Source organism: Centroberyx gerrardi, chromosome 11, assembly GCF_048128805.1.
Source record: "Centroberyx gerrardi isolate f3 chromosome 11, fCenGer3.hap1.cur.20231027, whole genome shotgun sequence".
Lineage (NCBI taxonomy): Eukaryota > Metazoa > Chordata > Actinopteri > Beryciformes > Berycidae > Centroberyx > Centroberyx gerrardi.
The window spans coordinates 15126090-15142345 of NC_136007.1; the positions used below are offsets into that span (position 1 = coordinate 15126090).

At 42.3% G+C, this 16256-nt stretch overlaps 3 protein-coding genes across 3 annotated transcripts; 2 read left to right on the forward strand and 1 right to left on the reverse strand.

Annotated features, from left to right (window-relative positions):
- Positions 1-1213: 1213 nt before the first annotated feature.
- Positions 1214-3136, reverse strand: LOC139910824 (E3 ubiquitin-protein ligase TRIM35-like). Its single transcript, XM_078286747.1, has one exon. The coding sequence runs from the start codon at positions 2850-2852 to the stop codon at positions 1467-1469; it is 1386 nt and encodes a 461-aa protein (XP_078142873.1). The 5' UTR covers positions 2853-3136; the 3' UTR covers positions 1214-1466.
- Positions 3137-5343: 2207 nt separating this feature from the next.
- Positions 5344-10705, forward strand: pigs (phosphatidylinositol glycan anchor biosynthesis, class S). Its single transcript, XM_071898206.2, has 12 exons — positions 5344-5388; positions 6105-6244; positions 6368-6479; positions 6570-6659; positions 6811-6902; positions 7059-7299; positions 7412-7554; positions 7682-7796; positions 7902-8047; positions 8255-8355; positions 8433-8643; positions 9627-10705. Exons 1-12 carry the CDS (start codon positions 5370-5372, stop codon positions 9903-9905), a joined length of 1689 nt encoding a protein of 562 aa, XP_071754307.1. The 5' UTR covers positions 5344-5369; the 3' UTR covers positions 9906-10705.
- A 299-nt stretch (positions 10706-11004) lies between these two features.
- Positions 11005-15416, forward strand: srsf1b (serine and arginine rich splicing factor 1b). Its single transcript, XM_071898207.2, has 5 exons — positions 11005-11382; positions 11901-12097; positions 12212-12384; positions 13430-14260; positions 14839-15416. Exons 1-4 carry the CDS (start codon positions 11189-11191, stop codon positions 13604-13606), a joined length of 741 nt encoding a protein of 246 aa, XP_071754308.1. The 5' UTR covers positions 11005-11188; the 3' UTR covers positions 13607-14260; positions 14839-15416.
- Positions 15417-16256: the final 840 nt, after the last annotated feature.

A 16256-nucleotide genomic window follows, 5' to 3' on the forward strand; every position in this document is an offset into this window, starting at 1 on the left:
AAATGGGGTGCTGACTTTGTTGACTTATAAAATTTTTGTGTTCTTTTTGAGTTTGAGTTTTGAGTTTTTGCACCCAAATGAGGTTTAAATTCTGGTTTATATCTGTCAGCAATGCTAGAATATAAAATTCATTTTGGTGTAACATCTCAACTAAGTCAGTACCAGTGACATCACAAATTCAAGGGTTTTCTCTTTGATTTCTAGCTTGGAGAGTGGTGCAAGTTCACAAACATTGACGGAAGTGTCCTGGGGTACTATGGAGCCAGAACAGTGAATTTAGTATTTGGCATTTTTTTTTTAAAGTTGGCATTGTATTTGGAATTGAAAACAAATTGGCATTGAAAAGAACATGTATTGGAAAAATATAACATTGGCATCAAAAAATAAAAACTTGGCATAAAAAACAAACTAAATGTAACACACTTGCTCATTTTTTGACCATGCACTCAGAATCTTTTTTTTTTCTCGTTCAAAGTTGTTTACATTGTTTATCTATTCAATTACAAATACAATGCCAACTTTTTTTTTTCAATGCCAAATACAAAAATCACTGTTCTGGCTCCACAGGATCAGGCTAGAATTTTACAGTAAATATCTACTCATGTGCCCTGACTGTTGGTCAGTATAGGAATCTCATTTGTTTCAGCTATAATCTGAACTACCATTAAACCCTCAAAAGTCCATGGATCCAAAGTTAAAAACCAATCATCTGTGCTAACCATATGTTTATTCAGTCATTTCGGAGAGCAAATATCATTATACACAACTGAAAACTAGAGAAGCAGAGCTATTGAACTGTCAGTCAGCCTCTACCTTGTAGGATAAGGGAGTTACAATGCTATAAACACAAGGACACAAAAAATGATTGTCAGTTCACTCAGAACATAATCAGGAATTATCTATTATTTAGTGAAAACAGATACCTACACATACTGTATTTTGAAAGTCCAAGTGTTGTGAGGTAATAACACTGGAAATGAAATCTGTGCAATATTTTGGCTTCTGACCCTCTGAGTTTTGGGACATCAAGTGTTGTACTGCTGAAGTCAGTGGACTTGACCTGTCAATCAGTGACAATTACAAACCAATACTTGTCATTACACTGGAGTTCTAAAATAAATTCAAAGACACAACTACAAATGCTTAATGAGTTTTGTTGTATTTTATTGATTTCACTCAAAAATAAATGTTAGTCAAAGCACACATTAAAACAAAAGCCTGTTGACAATACAACAGATTTCACTGCCACAATGTCTTTGAGCTCAATCTTTCAGTAAATTCTGAAATAATTCTTCTGCATGGCCAGATGCAAAGTCATGTCAGTCTATGAAACAGTTAACAGTGCAGTATCTGGGTCTGGTGTGGTGGGCCAGTCTGGGTTTTTATCCCAGTCTGGATTTAGGACTTACAGAGAGTCTGCTACCCTGCAGATCATCATCATCGCCATCATCTTCATCTCCAACTCGCTATTTTACTGTTACAGAGACCTTCATTGGTAAAATCTTCAGAGGGGATTCTTCATTAGTGTTAAAGTATGGAAACAGCCCGTCAGTGAAAGTGTGTGTGAAGGTGTGTATGTGTGTGTTAGTATCAGGATCAGAGAATGACAGCTTTCCTCTGTTCCAGTCCAGATGCAGTCTGATCCTCTGAGGCTTCTTCTTCACTGGGAGAACAGTGTCTGGATGTGATGGAGAGTATGCTCTGTATTTACCACCATAGAACCATATTCTCCATGATCCAGATGATATTTCTTCCTCCCTCTGGACAGACTCAGCTAACACACCCAGTTCCCAGTCTGTATTGTCTCCAACCTCAACATCCCAGCTGTGAGTTCCTGAGTTAAAGCCCTCAGAGCCCAGGACAGAGTAGTTGTAGCACTCAATCCTCTCTGGGTTTTCAGGAAGCTGCTGTTCTTCTCCACGTCTCACACTGGTCAGATCTTCAGACAGGAAGAGGTCAGGATCGGCAGTGTTGGGGTCCAGAATCACAGGAGTGTAAGAGACCATCTCCTTCATCTTGTCCCAGACTGTGAAGCTCAGGTTGCCCAGGTGTTTGGCCTCATCTATCAGAGCTCCTGAGACCAGCTGTGGATTATCCAGCAGGGGGACTAGTTCCACTGTAGCCTTGTAGTTCAGCAGGAACGAGACGTCTTCAGCTCCCAGCTCCTTCTCTATGGCTCTGACTGTGTCTGAAAGAGCTGCTATCTCTCCGCTCAGACTCTCAATCTTCTCCTTCATCGTCTGACTCTTCTGCTCCTCTTCCTCCCTCAGTGCAGCGATCCTGGCCTCCTCCTCCTCTTGTAGAAACTGGTGAAGCTTCTTAAACTCCTCCTTAATCTGCCTCTCCGTGTGTCGGGCCTGGACCTTAATGTGTTCTGCTGTTTGATCACATTTTCCTTTAACTTTATTAAAGAGCTCCAGCTTCTCCTGCAACTGCCCCAGTGATTCCTGGATTTCCTTCTTGTGATTCCGTGCAGCTTCGTCGATGGGTCTGAATCTGTGGTTGGTGTGTTTTTCTGAATCCCTACAGACGACACACACTGGCTGCTGATGGTCCAGACAGAAGAGCTTGAGTTTCTCAGTGTGCAGACTGCAAACAGGCTCAGACTCTGCTGAAGCTCTCTGATCTCTCTCCAGTATGAAAGCCTCACACAGGTTCTTTAACACCAAACTAACATGTGGTTCACTCTTTGAAGATCTTTTACAAATTGGACACTCGTGTATTTGTTTATCTGTCCACCAGCTCTGCAGACAGCCGTTACAGAAGCTGTGGCTACATGACAGGACGACAGGATCTTTAAAGATGTCATGGCAGACGGGACAGGAGAGATTCTCCTCTGATCTGGAAGCCATTTTCTCTCTGAGTGAAGCTAAAAACTCACCGGGCAAACAGCTCAAACAGGAAGTGAATCAGCCAGTTGTGGTGCCACTCCCACCTCTAGAAAGTTCCCTGAAAGTTACTTTCCCTCGTGTCGTGTTTCTCTAAATCTCCTGTTCATTGTGAGGAGTCAGCAGCAGGTTGAAGTGCCAGTATTCCCAGTATTCCCAGTATTCCCTCCTGTAGCTGTCCTCCCTCAGTGGAAGTCGTGGGTTTGGTCTGAAGCTGAATCTTATCGTCTGTCTCTTGGTGTGTCTGTCTCTTCTCAGTGTGGAAGAATAACAACCTCTGTTTCCTGGTTTGTCTTGGGTGAAGCACATGAGGGGCGGAGCTTTGTCACGCTTCAAAATGAAAGTGAAAGAATAAACTATGAATGTATAACAGTGATTTGGCAAATATGACTCAAGGGAAGGTGCGGGCCAGGGTGGCACTGGCTACCCTTGAAATCTGACTGGCCACTCCTAATCTTCTTGTACGTCATTGGCTGTTTAACTCAGATTGACACATTGAAACTGCCTGAAATGTAAGGTTGCATTGTTTTGAGTGACCAAGGCTTCCTTTTTGACAGAAAGAAATGCTGAAGAGTGTGACAGGTGTCAATATTGTACGTTTCTTTTTTTCCAGATCAGTCCAGAATCAGACCAGTCCAGAGTCTATTTTTCACCTAAATAATCATTGGACAGTACAAGTCAAATGAGTCCTTGCAGTGATAGAAACTTTGTCCTGCAGGTAATAATTTGTTTAATAATTTGTTTCTGAGCATATTCAAATGTATTTGCTGAATCTTGAATACACACAATTGATTAAAAACAAACTACATTGCACATTCATTTTTATCAGTTCATTATGGTCCTTGGACCCCATAAATTAGTGATGCCCTGTCCCCCCATTTAAAAATTCCTATTGCCACTACTCAAGGGAATTGTTGTAGTTTGAATTTCCTGAGTTCCTGAGTTCCTTCCAGGAGTAAATGAGAGATGCTGGGACGGTCCATGCGAGTGCAGGAGCAGAAGTCAAACCCAGCGAAAGACTTTCACTGCAGTAGAGAAGTGTCAGATCTGTCTCTGAGCATGCAGGCAGATGAAGGGTTGTGGGAGGCGGCTGAGGCACCAGACAGCAGTTTGGTACATGACTTGCAGGACATGCTGCTCAACAGCATCCACATATGACAAACCAGTGTCTGTTGGAGATGCAAGACTCAAACAAGACTCTCCTCTATTCCGACCCACAGTCAACACACTGGATTTCTCTGAAGCTGTTCTTTGGCAGGTTTTGTCTGAAAAAAAGTCTGTTTCTGACGAGTAGCTGTCAATATTCATGTTTGGATATTACACAGAAATACAATACTGCGCAATTAATCTTTCAGTTTATCCACAGACAGGCTGTCCCATGTAGACATAGACTATTTCATGTCCAGGAGCTCTGTGCACCTCATCAGACTGTTGTTCTAAAGGTGAGTGAGTAATATGTGTGAAATTACTTCACACTGAGTTTTGATGGCGCTGACTTGGTCAATGGAAAGATATGAGGAGAAGGAGAGGGAGAGACGTTCACACCTGTCAACGCCCTGTAGCCCGTTATACTAGCGTTGGGGTTATGTTGCAGGGAGAAAATTGTAAAAAAATTTATTTACAATCCTCGTTTTTTAGAATTCTGAAAACGCCCAAATATTTGGAAAAAGTCATGGAGGGATTAGACCATAGCATTTCCACTGTCCAGTCCATGCAATTTCAAGTGTTAATAGAAACAAATACACCCAAATAGGCCTACTGGTATTAACATAGTTAAAAAGCCTATGGGTTTTACATGGCGCGTTTACGTGCGCTCAACAGACTTGGAGCGAGTTTTTCAATGGCAATGTTTTTTTTTTTGTTAAATTTTTGTTTTCAATGCCAATGTCCTGTTTTTCAATGACAATTTGTTTTCAATTCCAAATACAATGGCAACTTTTTTTTTCCAATGCCAAATACTAGTCACTGTTCTGGCTCCATATAGTACAAGTATATGTGAAATGGTTGGCATTCCTCTTTAACGATGAATTGTTGCTGGGACATTCATTTAAAGTTATAGTTTACAACAATATACATTCAAAACGACTGTTGCATATGAATTCCTGTGAATTTTGTGTAGGAGTAAAGGCGCCAGCAGGGGCGCTAGTTGTCAAATTTTCTCCGCAAACTTGGGTGCGTTTTATATTTTCGCGGGGCGAGCCGACGGGACGGGTTCTTTACAGCGTTTCTCAACCTATTGGCTTCCCGGATGTAGCACAGGCGAATGTATGTTACAACCCGCGCTCCCTCTTCTGTTTCATTAAATTGTATGTACGCTTGGTCATGCCTCATTGTTTTGTGCTTTTGCATAAGTAACGTAGGCTACCTACTGTCTTTTTTTTATCTCATACAGTTCGCCTGGTTCCTGGTCCATGTCGGTCACGTGATATATCATTGGACGGCTTGTATTAAGAAACGCACCCATTCAGTTCATTGACAGAAATGGCTACCGCGGAAGTGGGTGAGTAGATTCATAATGTTTTCTGTATAAATGATTTTCTTCCCATATGAAGGCAACATTTACACCAGTGGACTGTAATTTATAAGAGGATATTTCACCTGTACAGCAGTTGCTTAGCGACAACGCACGAGCCCCCTGTTTGTCCCATGCTATGATACTCTCATGCTAACAGTTAGCTAGCCACAGTACTAGTAGGCTACTACCAGTTACTAGCAGCGGCTATACCTCCCCATTAATTTCAGGCATTGGCAGCAGAAATGCTGTTGTTTTGCCACCTTCTAAATCAGCTTTACACATCACAGATGATTGCAGCATCTAGCTCAGTCTTCTGTGTAATCAGCGGATTCATGTGAACTAGTTGGCTTAAATCAGCGATGTCCAATCAGTAGGTGATTTTCGCTGGTTAATTCCTCATCTCTGGTTGAAGGTGTGCTCGTGAAATTAGCTGCTGTTTGGTTGGAATGAAACCCTGCAGACTCTTGGCCCTCCATGGCACATGACTGGACACCACTGGCTTAAATGTTTTGAGAGTCTACTGCATTGTAAATCTTTGAAAGTGACATTGATATTCACATGAACAAGGGCATTGATGTCATGATGCTCATCTGTCTCTGTCTCCATCTCCATCTATCTATCTATCTATCTGTCTGTCTCTCTCTCTCTCTCTCTCTCTCTCTCTGTCTCCCTCCCTCTGTGTCTCTGTCTCTGTCTCTCAGAGCGTAAGCGAGGCCAGCTGGCTGCTCTGTCCATAGCAGCGGTGGTGATCATTGTGGGAGTCCCTCTGTGGTGGCGGACGACTGAAACATACCGCGCCTGGTTGCCTGTCAATCAGATAAACGAATTGGCTAAGCTACAGGTCTGTGTGCATTCCCATGAATGTGTATCCCCATCTTGCGATCCATGTAATCCTCCATGTGTAATTCACTTGGGTCTTCCTTTTTTTAAATGTGTTCCCTCCCCTCTCCTTTCTGTTTTGCAGCTGCAGCTGAGTGTTGATGTGGAGGTAGTGTTGGCTCGTGGAACGCTGACACCGGAGCAGCAGAAGAAGGTCCCACTCACACAGACACAGGATGAGGACCGCACAGTAGACGGTGATGATTTATTAATGCTGTATGAGCCCTTATGATTGAAGAAAAACGAGGAATTCTTCCCTCAAATTCTGTTGTTTCTGTTGTTTCCAGAGGACACAGCTTTGAGGTACAGGTATGAGACTAAGTACCGCACAGCGACAATCATGGAGGAGGATGCGCTGAACCAGCCTACTGCTGCAGGTGAGATACTGTTAAATTCAGCTTTCAACTCCCTTACATCTTACTGAACCGGGGGACAAATGGTGCCAGCATGCGCTTTTCTTATTGAGACTACTAAGTAATAATTTAATAATCTCCCTCTCTCTCTCTCTCTCTCTCTCTCTCTCTCCAGATGCAGATCTCTCTCTACACACACTAAGTGAGAGTCCATGTGGCTCTGTGGTTGTGTATGTGATTCCAGAGTCGTCTTCACTGCTGCCTGAGGTTAAAACTTTACATTTCTTTTCTGTAGTCTTTCTATAGATTTAGTTTTAATATTTTAGACTGGCCCTTGTTAACCCTTTTCTGCCCCTTCTTTTTGTAGCATTACATTGTCGTGTATGTGTTTTTTATATGTTAACGTGTGTCCATGTCTCTCAGGATGTGGAAGTGTATATTGGTCAGCGGCGGACAGCCATGCTGCGTATCGGTGCCCAGATGAGAGTGGGCAAGACGCTGAAGCAGCTGCTGGCTCACCTGGAGCCTCGCATCAAGCAGGTGCTGCAGGTGATGTCATTCAGCCACACCGACATCACTGCCGCCCTTAGCGACAGAGTGCGTCTCAGCCCCGGCAACAAGGAGAGCATAGCTGACAGCATGAGGGCCTTCAAATCCAGCCCAGGTCAGTCTTTGTTTTGGCACAACTTAATTTCTGATCCAGTTGATCTATACTTTTAACCTTACCTCTTTGATCCGTTTCCTTCTCTTTTCCCTACATACTCTCCTCTGTTTAGGTTATGAGATAACATTCAGTCTGTTGAACCCGGACCCAAAGTCACACCGGCTGCACTGGGACATAGAGGGTGCTGTGCAGAGCTACATCCAGCCTTTGCTTACAAAACTGGCCCCCGTGGCCAACTTTAGCATCGACTCTCAGGTACAGTCTGTGTGTGTGTGTGTGTGTGTGTGTATGAGAGAGAGAGAGAGAGAGAGAGAGAAAGAAGCACCCACATCACAATGAAAAGATACTCAGCTATGTCTGTGTGTATGTATTCTCTTTATAGATCTTGTACTACGCCATGCTGGGTGTCAACCCTCGCTTTGACAGCAGCCTCAGCGCCTACACACTCAACGCTGACAGCCTCGCACACGTCATCAACCCTGTGGAAGCTCGGCTGGGTAAGAGGAACAGAGAGAAAAAGAATGTTTTTGAAATGTTTCCTAGGAGCAGAAACGGGGTATGGTTTGTTGTAGTGTATTTATATGTAGGTGTTTTGTTTCCAGGCTCTAATGCTGCTTCTTCCAACCCGGTGTTGAACTTTCTGCTGTATGTCCCGGACGCCCACCATTCGCCCCTTTACATCCACAGCCGCAAAAAACAAGCAGTGCCTTCCAATGCGTTTCACTCTCCACGGTGGGGTGGCATCATGGTAAGATTAGCACCACTCCAAGGGCATTACAGGGTGACAGTAGTCTTAATCTTGCAGATGGCAATAGCTTATTTGTAAGCGTAGGTGTTTAAAATAAATGAATACTAATTTGGTTTATAGTGGTTTGCACTCTCAGCCGTCATATGTCTGTGTTTGTTGTGTTGGGTACTGAATCAACAAAATGTCTTTTTAACCTTGTTTTTATAGGTCTATAATGTTAATGATTTCTACGGACCAGAGGCTGCGTTCCCTGTGAACATCAACATTAACATGGCGAAAGTCATGGGAGTCTTCCTTGCACAGCTTCGGTAAGTCGATACCTATAATGATAGCTATTCCGCTTCCTACAGGCCCAATATAACCTTCCTCTGCCATGTTCTGTCAGGCTGTTGCTGGGTGTGCAGTCATCTGCCTCTCCCCCCGGCTTCCTGGTGGCACCGTGTGGCGACACAGGATTGGCTGACTGGGAGCTGGACCGCCTCATGTGGAGCCGGAGTGTGGAGAATGTTGCCACAGCAACTACCACCATCACCTCACTGGCACAGCTGCTTGACCAGATAGGCAACATCGTTATCAATGACAACATTGCTGAGCAGGTAAGTTGCACACACACACACCTGCATTAATCAGTCTGCCTGTGTGTGTGTGTGTGTGTGTGTGTGTGTGTGTGTGTGTGTGTGTGAGAGAGAGAGAATGAGAGTGTGTGTTGCATTTATTAGTCTTGTAAACATGAGGGAAAGCATTCATATGTGCGCCCTTTTCTTGATGCATCCCAAATATTAGTTGAACACTCATGAAGAAAAGTCGCACGCTCTTCTCTTTTCTTTTATTTTCATGGTTTACTGATTCCACCCAACAATTTTGGCTACATGGCCTTCATCGCCCTGACAAAAACGTTTAGTTGAACACATGAGTTCTTTAGCATGCATTAACATAATAACACAATAACAATAACTTACTTTTCACCATGTATGAAATACACTGAGCATATAGAATGCTTGGATATGGTGGGATATATTTGTGGTTAATTGCCTGCTTGTGAAAAAAGTTAAGTGACTTTGAAAACAATGATGACTAATGTTTAAAGTACAGTGACTTAAATTGAGAAGAATGAATCGTTTCTGTAATTTTGGTTACATTTTTGTTTCTTATACAGGTTTCAATAAAACATCACACTCAGCCATGGAGCACAAAAATATTTAGTAAATATTTAGCTTTTCTACTACCACATCAGTAAATGTGGTAGTATAATACAAAGCAGTATTTTTCATGGTGACATATTACTGTTTCACTTAACATTTTTGTTGGATCTCTGCTCTAGTTTACTAATCTCTACTGTGAAAATCTGGCTTTATTGTTTGTGTCAATTAAAGGCAATTTTAGAATAGATTACTAATACCATTAATAAAGGATGTTTGTTTTTTGCTAGGCAAGGAAAGGAAAATATTTATTATTTTTTTGGTAGCTAAAAATGCAGAAACTTGGTAATTATGAACTATAGCTTATCATTTATACTGCTCTGTTTTTAGCAGTCAGTTCATACATTATATCTAACTTGTGATTGCTTCCTATCACTCAGGTGTCCAGTACCGTCACATCGCTGCAGTTGGCTGTGGCTGAACTGGAGGCGGGGAACCTCGGCTTTGCTCTGCAGTACAGTAAAGAGGCCATTTTGGCCTCGGAGAGAGCTTTCTTCGACCCCTCGCTCCTCCATCTCCTCTACTTTCCCGACGACCAGAAGTTTGCTATCTACATACCTCTCTTCCTGCCCATGTGTGTGCCTATTCTGCTGTCACTGCTCAAAATGGCATCTGAGGCCAGACAGAGACGCAAGGAGAAACAAGCCAAAAAGGACTGAGAAACATTCTAGGACAGACTTGATGATGTGATGAAGATGTGGTCTGAACTCAAAACACATCATGGACAAACTATTATTTGTCAGTGGCCTTGATATTAATGAGTGCCACGTTCTGCGAGACCACAAGAGCATGAAGAAAGACTCACTTGCAGCATGGAGGGGTGGGGGTGCAATTTGGTAATGGTTCATTGTTATTGTTTCTCGTTCTAAGGGAATTGTTGTATTTATTTTAAGATTTTAATGAATGAATGCTGCGGCTGTCTAACACTGAATAGTTGAAAGCTTGAATTGTTGAAAATGTGGCGAAGTTTTATATTTGAATCTCAATTTCTATTCTAAGTTATTAACAATTAAAGACTCAGTTGTAACTCAAAACCATTCAGGCATTTTATTTTTTCTGTAATTCAGCTTTGAACAGGTAGAAAAGAAGAGAACCAGACCTTACATAATTCTAAAATAATTATTGGTATTTTCATCGGGTGTTCTCTGCTACAGGAATAACTTTGAGGAAGCAGTCTTGCCCAACGGCCTCAGACTGTCGCGATTATTCATTTGTATTTACTGACATCAATTCATGTCTACCTCCTTGGGATATGGAAAATGGATAAAATCAAAGTCTGTCAAAAAGTCACAATTAATCTCAAATAAAACAAACAAAATGAGAAATTATAATTACATAACCCATTTAGTGATCACATCTTAGATTGCCATGGCAGGACACAAATACTTGCTGGACTTTTGCTTGTGGTGGACAATGTATTGATTGGTTTGCACTGAAACATAACTCAAATGCATCACTCAATAAATGCATGTGTGAAAAGGCTGAGAACAATTAAACAACCAAAGTCTACCTAAAACTTCGATCATGGCACTTGATTGACAGCTTTATAGGCTACCTACAAGTCTTTGAATCATCAGGACTTTCCGAGTTTATTCCCATGTTACCTGAATGCAGCAGTAGCCCCCATGACGTTACGGCTAGTCTTTCTGTTATTGGTTGTAGCTGTTCGACCAGCTAGGCTAATAAATGATAGCGAATCTTCTATAAAAACACCTTTGGTTAAGCTAGCTGTTGTGGTTGTGTTTTTGACGCCCAAGTTTGAAGGATTCACCGCCTTCAAGGCATACCTGTAACTACAAATTGTCAGTATAATTAGACAAGCAAGTACAAACATAGATTCCTATTTTCTGTTGATGTTTGTTTGTTAGGTGTCGGTTTGTTAGCCAGCTTGCTAACTTATAGTGACGTTAACGTTACCTGTCAGTGTTTCTGTACTATCGTTATGTCTGGCGGAGGTGTCATTCGAGGACCAGCCGGGAATAACGACTGTCGAATATACGTGGGGAATCTCCCTCCGGATATACGCACTAAAGACGTTGAAGATGTGTTTTATAAATATGGAACAATTCGAGATATTGATCTGAAAAACCGGAGAGGAGGACCACCGTTTGCCTTTGTGGAATTCGAGGACCCGAGGTGACCTGCAATGCTCAGCCGTGTCTTCTTTCCCTTTCATAGCTGCACTCAAATCTGTTCTTAACAAACATTGTCTATGTCACCTGCAAGGCATCAAACCTTAAAGTGAATATAAACGGGCTCATAAGTTGGGAACGTTTGACGGGAAATATTGCTGACCATGTTACCTAATTGAAAACAATGTATCGCACTTAATATGTAGCCATCCAAGTCATGTGACCTATTTCTTGAAAACATTGTACAACAAACCTGCAGTAAGCATGCCCCCCATGAAGGCCCTTTGAGACTGTCAAATGGGACGTTGAGCCAGTCACTTTAAACCAAGAATTAAATGTTCTATCATGTAGAAACAAATATATTAATTTCTGGAAAATCTGATGGGCAGTACATATTGATGGCAGTAGAAATGTCTTTCTTCAGTTTCATGACAATCCCTCAAGCAATGTAGCATATGTTTGTTTAAAATTTCTTTTTGTTTTGTTTTTGTTTGATGAGTGGCAACTGTTTGGTTTCCCCAGAGATGCTGAAGATGCTGTTTACGGACGTGATGGTTATGACTACGATGGCTACCGCCTGCGGGTTGAGTTTCCTCGAAGTGGACGCGGAGGTGGTAGAGGAGGAGGTGGTGGTGGTGGTGGTGGTGGAGCAGTGGGAACCCCAAGGGGAAGGTATGGTCCCCCTTCAAGACGCTCTGAGTACAGGGTTATCGTCTCAGGTGGGTGACGTGTTCCTCTGACTGCACTTTCTGTTTATCTCTTTACCTCAGTGTGTATTTTAAGGTCCGTTTCAGAAGGATGTCTCAGTTCTCTTACCACCTTTCTCCTTCCAGGTCTTCCCCCCAGTGGAAGCTGGCAGGACCTGAAGGACCACATGCGAGAGGCAGGTGATGTATGTTATGCTGATGTGTTCCGTGATGGCACCGGGGTGGTGGAGTTTGTACGCAAAGAAGACATGACCTACGCTGTCCGCAAGCTGGATAACACTAAGTTTCGCTCTCACGAGGTAGGTTAGGGTTCCAGCCTCAGGCTAACTCAACAAGGAATAGCTCTGGGACTAGATTTTGGAATTGAAAAGGTCTCTCAAGGTAAGCCCCGAAGAGGAACATGGAACAAGTCAGATAAAGAAAGCAGGAATGAGGGTAAAAAACAATCGGACAGTAAGTAAAGGCCAGTTTTAAGGCCGTAAAGCATTGCCTGATATGCATCCTGAATAAATTATTGCTCTGCTTCATTATTCTGTCTGAATCTGCCACTTCTGGGGCTGCAAGATTGAGGCATGTTATGCAAAAAAATCATCAGTGATTGGCCGATGATATGCCAATCCTCAGCATAGATCATTCCTCACCAATCGTAGTAGCAAAGTGTTTGATGTAATCCACATATTTTATGCACCTAAGTGCACGTAAATAAAGGCAAATGTCATTTTTCTGGTCTCTTATCTCAAACCTTATAAAGTGGCCACTTGGGGTGAATGTTTGGAAGTTCACACTAACTGACTTTGTTTTAATTAAGACGGACTTGAGACAAGGCACACTCAGATTTCCATTGCATTAGGCAGTATCTCAAAATTGCATGCAACATATGCTAAAAAAAATCTAGCCTGCACACGCTTTCGTTATGCCATCCTATTTTAAGAACTTCTACTGAGCTTGAATTGAATCAGAAGGTTAATCAGAATACAAATCTTTGCTAAATCACGCAGCCACCTCAGAGGAAAGCATGGTAAGATCCTGCAATCATGTAAAATTTGGGAATGCATTGGCCAATGAACATGTATATAGCTAATTAGCAATTCAAGGGGCTGGATCCAGGCTTTGACTTATGTTTGTTCTTGAGTGTAACCGTATCTGTGACCACGCTGACAAAGATATGAGCGCAGCACTGATGAGAGGGTTTGTTTTGTCAGTCATGTATCATTGTGTTTGTTTTTTTTCTGTTTGTAACCATATGACTGCGGGCATCTCTTCCTTCTGTGGACCCGAGTCTCATGAAGCAGCTCTTTTCCCACATGTGCTTATCTGTCTGTGTGTGTGTGTGTGTGTGTTTAGGGAGAGACAGCCTACATTCGTGTGAAGGTGGACGGTCCCCGCAGCCCCAGCTACGGTCGTTCTCGCTCCCGCAGCCGCAGCCGGAGCAACAGCGGCTCACGCAGCTACTCGCCGCGCCGCAGCAGAGGCTCTCCGCGTTACTCTCCCCGGCATTCCCATTCCCGCTCCCGCACCTAGATACACCACACCGTAATTAAACCGCCCAACCAGCTCAACCTAACAACGCACCTCAGACCGGGAGAGAGAGGCTTCATGACACTCAATGGATCCTGTGTAGTTCCCATGATGGACCATCTGCTGTGTTAACCGCTTTCCTGTTTCTCTTGTTGTGTGTTCCTGTTTCTCCACTTCTTTGTTGTGGTTTTCATTTTAGTTTCCATTTTGGCAGACCAGGTGAGATTTGGCTGAAACTCTCTGGTCTGTGTATGTGGCCCTGTCTTACTCCTCATCCTTCTTTTCTCCCTTTCCCCTACCTCCCCTCTCACCCCCAAAATTAAGAGCATCCCTTTTCTTCTAACTGATCTCTCCCCCTCTCTATATACCTTTCCTCCACCGATTCTAGGATGTGTGTGAAAAGGAATGGCACCTTTTTTTTGGTGGGGGGGGGGGGATTGTCCTCATTGAATGCTTTATGTTATAGTTGTTGTTATGTTTGGGGTGGGAAGGTTTACTTTTTTTTTTCTTGGCCTTGCATTTACTATTGTACTTTGACCTTCTCGTGTGTCTCTCTGTAGAGTTCAGAGGAGCAGGATAGGATGGGAACAGAGGAAAAGGAAACACAGTTCATATTAAGATAAACAGGAGGAGGAGGAGTCAAATGTGGCGGCAATGGTATGACGGCTGTGGCCTCTTAACTCTGAAATCTACATTATAAGGCTTTAGTCAATTTTGTATTCTGAACATACGCTTGACAATAGCAGAGTACTGTTACTGAATGTTTTCAATAGTAACATACAAGTTTTGTTTTGCTATGCTTTAGTTGTTGTAGTTACTTCTGCATGCCCCCTTTATATTTCAGTGTACCAGCAAGGTTACTTGCCTTCTGTCAGTACCTGCTAGGGCCCAGTGGTTCTGCACACCGGTCCTGCAGATTTTCTATAAAAAAAAAAAATGAAAATAAGAAAATGTTTTGTTGTATCATGACAGCATCATTTAATTGTGTATGTTCTATACTTTCTGTTTGGAGACCCAATGGTCTGTTTTTGCTTTTGTTCATGTTTCAGTAAAGTAATTGCTAGTTTTTCTTTGGAGCTGATTGTAGATGGTGTCCCTTGTTTTTCTTAAAGTAAACTCCCTCCTAGATGCCTTTAATGACAGATTTTTATTGACAGTGTTTTTTTTTTATTATTATTTGCGAAGGTGTGATTCTAACTTGCCTCCTTCTCTTTGGTTCTGCTGGTATTCTGAAGGTTTGGACTGGGCTCATTGTCTCCCCATTCCGGAGCCGGATCAGGATCAGGATCAGGATTCAGGATCAGATCAGAATTAGGATTAGGCTTCAGGATGGATACATGGAGCAGGAGCATGGGAGCATTTTACCGGGAGAGGATCCCGACCCCGGCCCAGCCCGCATAACCCCATCAGACCGGAATCATTGTAGTAAACTATTCAAACTCAATTGGCTTTCAAATAGTCCAAAGAGAAATTTTCTTTTTTGTGTGGGACCTCAGAGACGCAATTACTGATGGCATCCTGATGAGCGTTTATTCTTGTCAGATTTAATACTTTTTTTTTTTTTTTTATTAAAAGAAAGGAGCAAAGCTCGGATCAAAACCAGGAGGCGGGCTAGGAGGTGCAGAATGGATCCACGCACGTAAGGAGAGTGGTAAATAGTGGGTAATAATAAACAGTGGAGGAGGGAGGGAAGAGGGAGGACCGGGAGGTAACGAGGGAATGTGTCGTTAATGTGGTTTGCATTTTTTCCTAGGACATTCTCTTGCTGTGACGAAGATGAGTTCTGATTTTGCTAAGTATAATCTCCAGTATCTTGAAGCTTTGATCTGTGTCAATAAAAGTTTCAATAATATTTTAACATTTTTGTGTTTTTCTTAATACATTTACTGTAATTATGAGATTCATAGATTATACTATTCATCTCAAGGGAACAGCAAAACTCCAGCTGACAAGTGCAGACCGCTTTAGACTTACATTAATTTGACTAGACTGAAGGTTCTTGTCTGAGTTGCAAGTGAGGTGAAAGCCCAAATCCAGGACCTTTGTGAGTGTATTTTACACAAATTCTTGAAAGGAAGGTGGAAATGCAATATTCATATCTCAGAACCCCAAAATAAGATTTCATTCACTCCAGTCTTAACAAACACGTGAGATTAGTGCCCATCCTTTTATCACAGTTCTACCAAGCAATTTCACAATACAAAATTTAAGTAAAGCTATGTTCTACTATGTATTAGCTATGCTAAACTGTTTGTGCTCAGAGTAAATATACTAAGATATACTAAAGTAGCTAAAACACAGTTTGCATGTTATTCCTATAATCTTGCATATTTGAATCGGTCATCCATAAACCAGAGTCAAAGTTCTAATCTGTGACATTATCATGAGTGACATCATCATGGCTATGAAATGGAAACTCACTTTGTGGGCTCATATAATGTTTGAGTGTTTACAGCTCAATGTGTTTGAATTTTATTTTAGGGTTAACAGTTGTGAACCAGAAAATGTGGCTGTATCACCATAACATTTCCCTGGGTGCTGTCACTGCTCAGTCAGTCCTCCTTCCAAGGAATTTGGAAAACCGTTGCAAAGAAGTTTTTCTGCTACCGTCCTTGGCTAGTGTAGTGTTACAAATTATATGGTGATTTCCACA

Bases quoted from the DNA above. Each gene is read 5' to 3' on its own strand.
- LOC139910824 (XM_078286747.1), bottom strand. From the start codon at position 2,852: ATGGCTTCCAGATCAGAGGAGAATCTCTCCTGTCCCGTCTGCCATGAC.
- srsf1b (XM_071898207.2), top strand. From the start codon at position 11,189: ATGTCTGGCGGAGGTGTCATTCGAGGACCAGCCGGGAATAACGACTGT. The intron at 11,383-11,900 runs GTGACCTGCAAT...TGGTTTCCCCAG, and splicing joins GTGGAATTCGAGGACCCGAG to AGATGCTGAAGATGCTGTTT. The intron at 12,098-12,211 runs GTGGGTGACGTG...TTCTCCTTCCAG, and splicing joins GTACAGGGTTATCGTCTCAG to GTCTTCCCCCCAGTGGAAGC.
- pigs (XM_071898206.2), top strand. The intron at 6,660-6,810 runs GTGAGATACTGT...CTCTCTCTCCAG, and splicing joins GAACCAGCCTACTGCTGCAG to ATGCAGATCTCTCTCTACAC. The intron at 7,555-7,681 runs GTACAGTCTGTG...TTCTCTTTATAG, and splicing joins ACTTTAGCATCGACTCTCAG to ATCTTGTACTACGCCATGCT.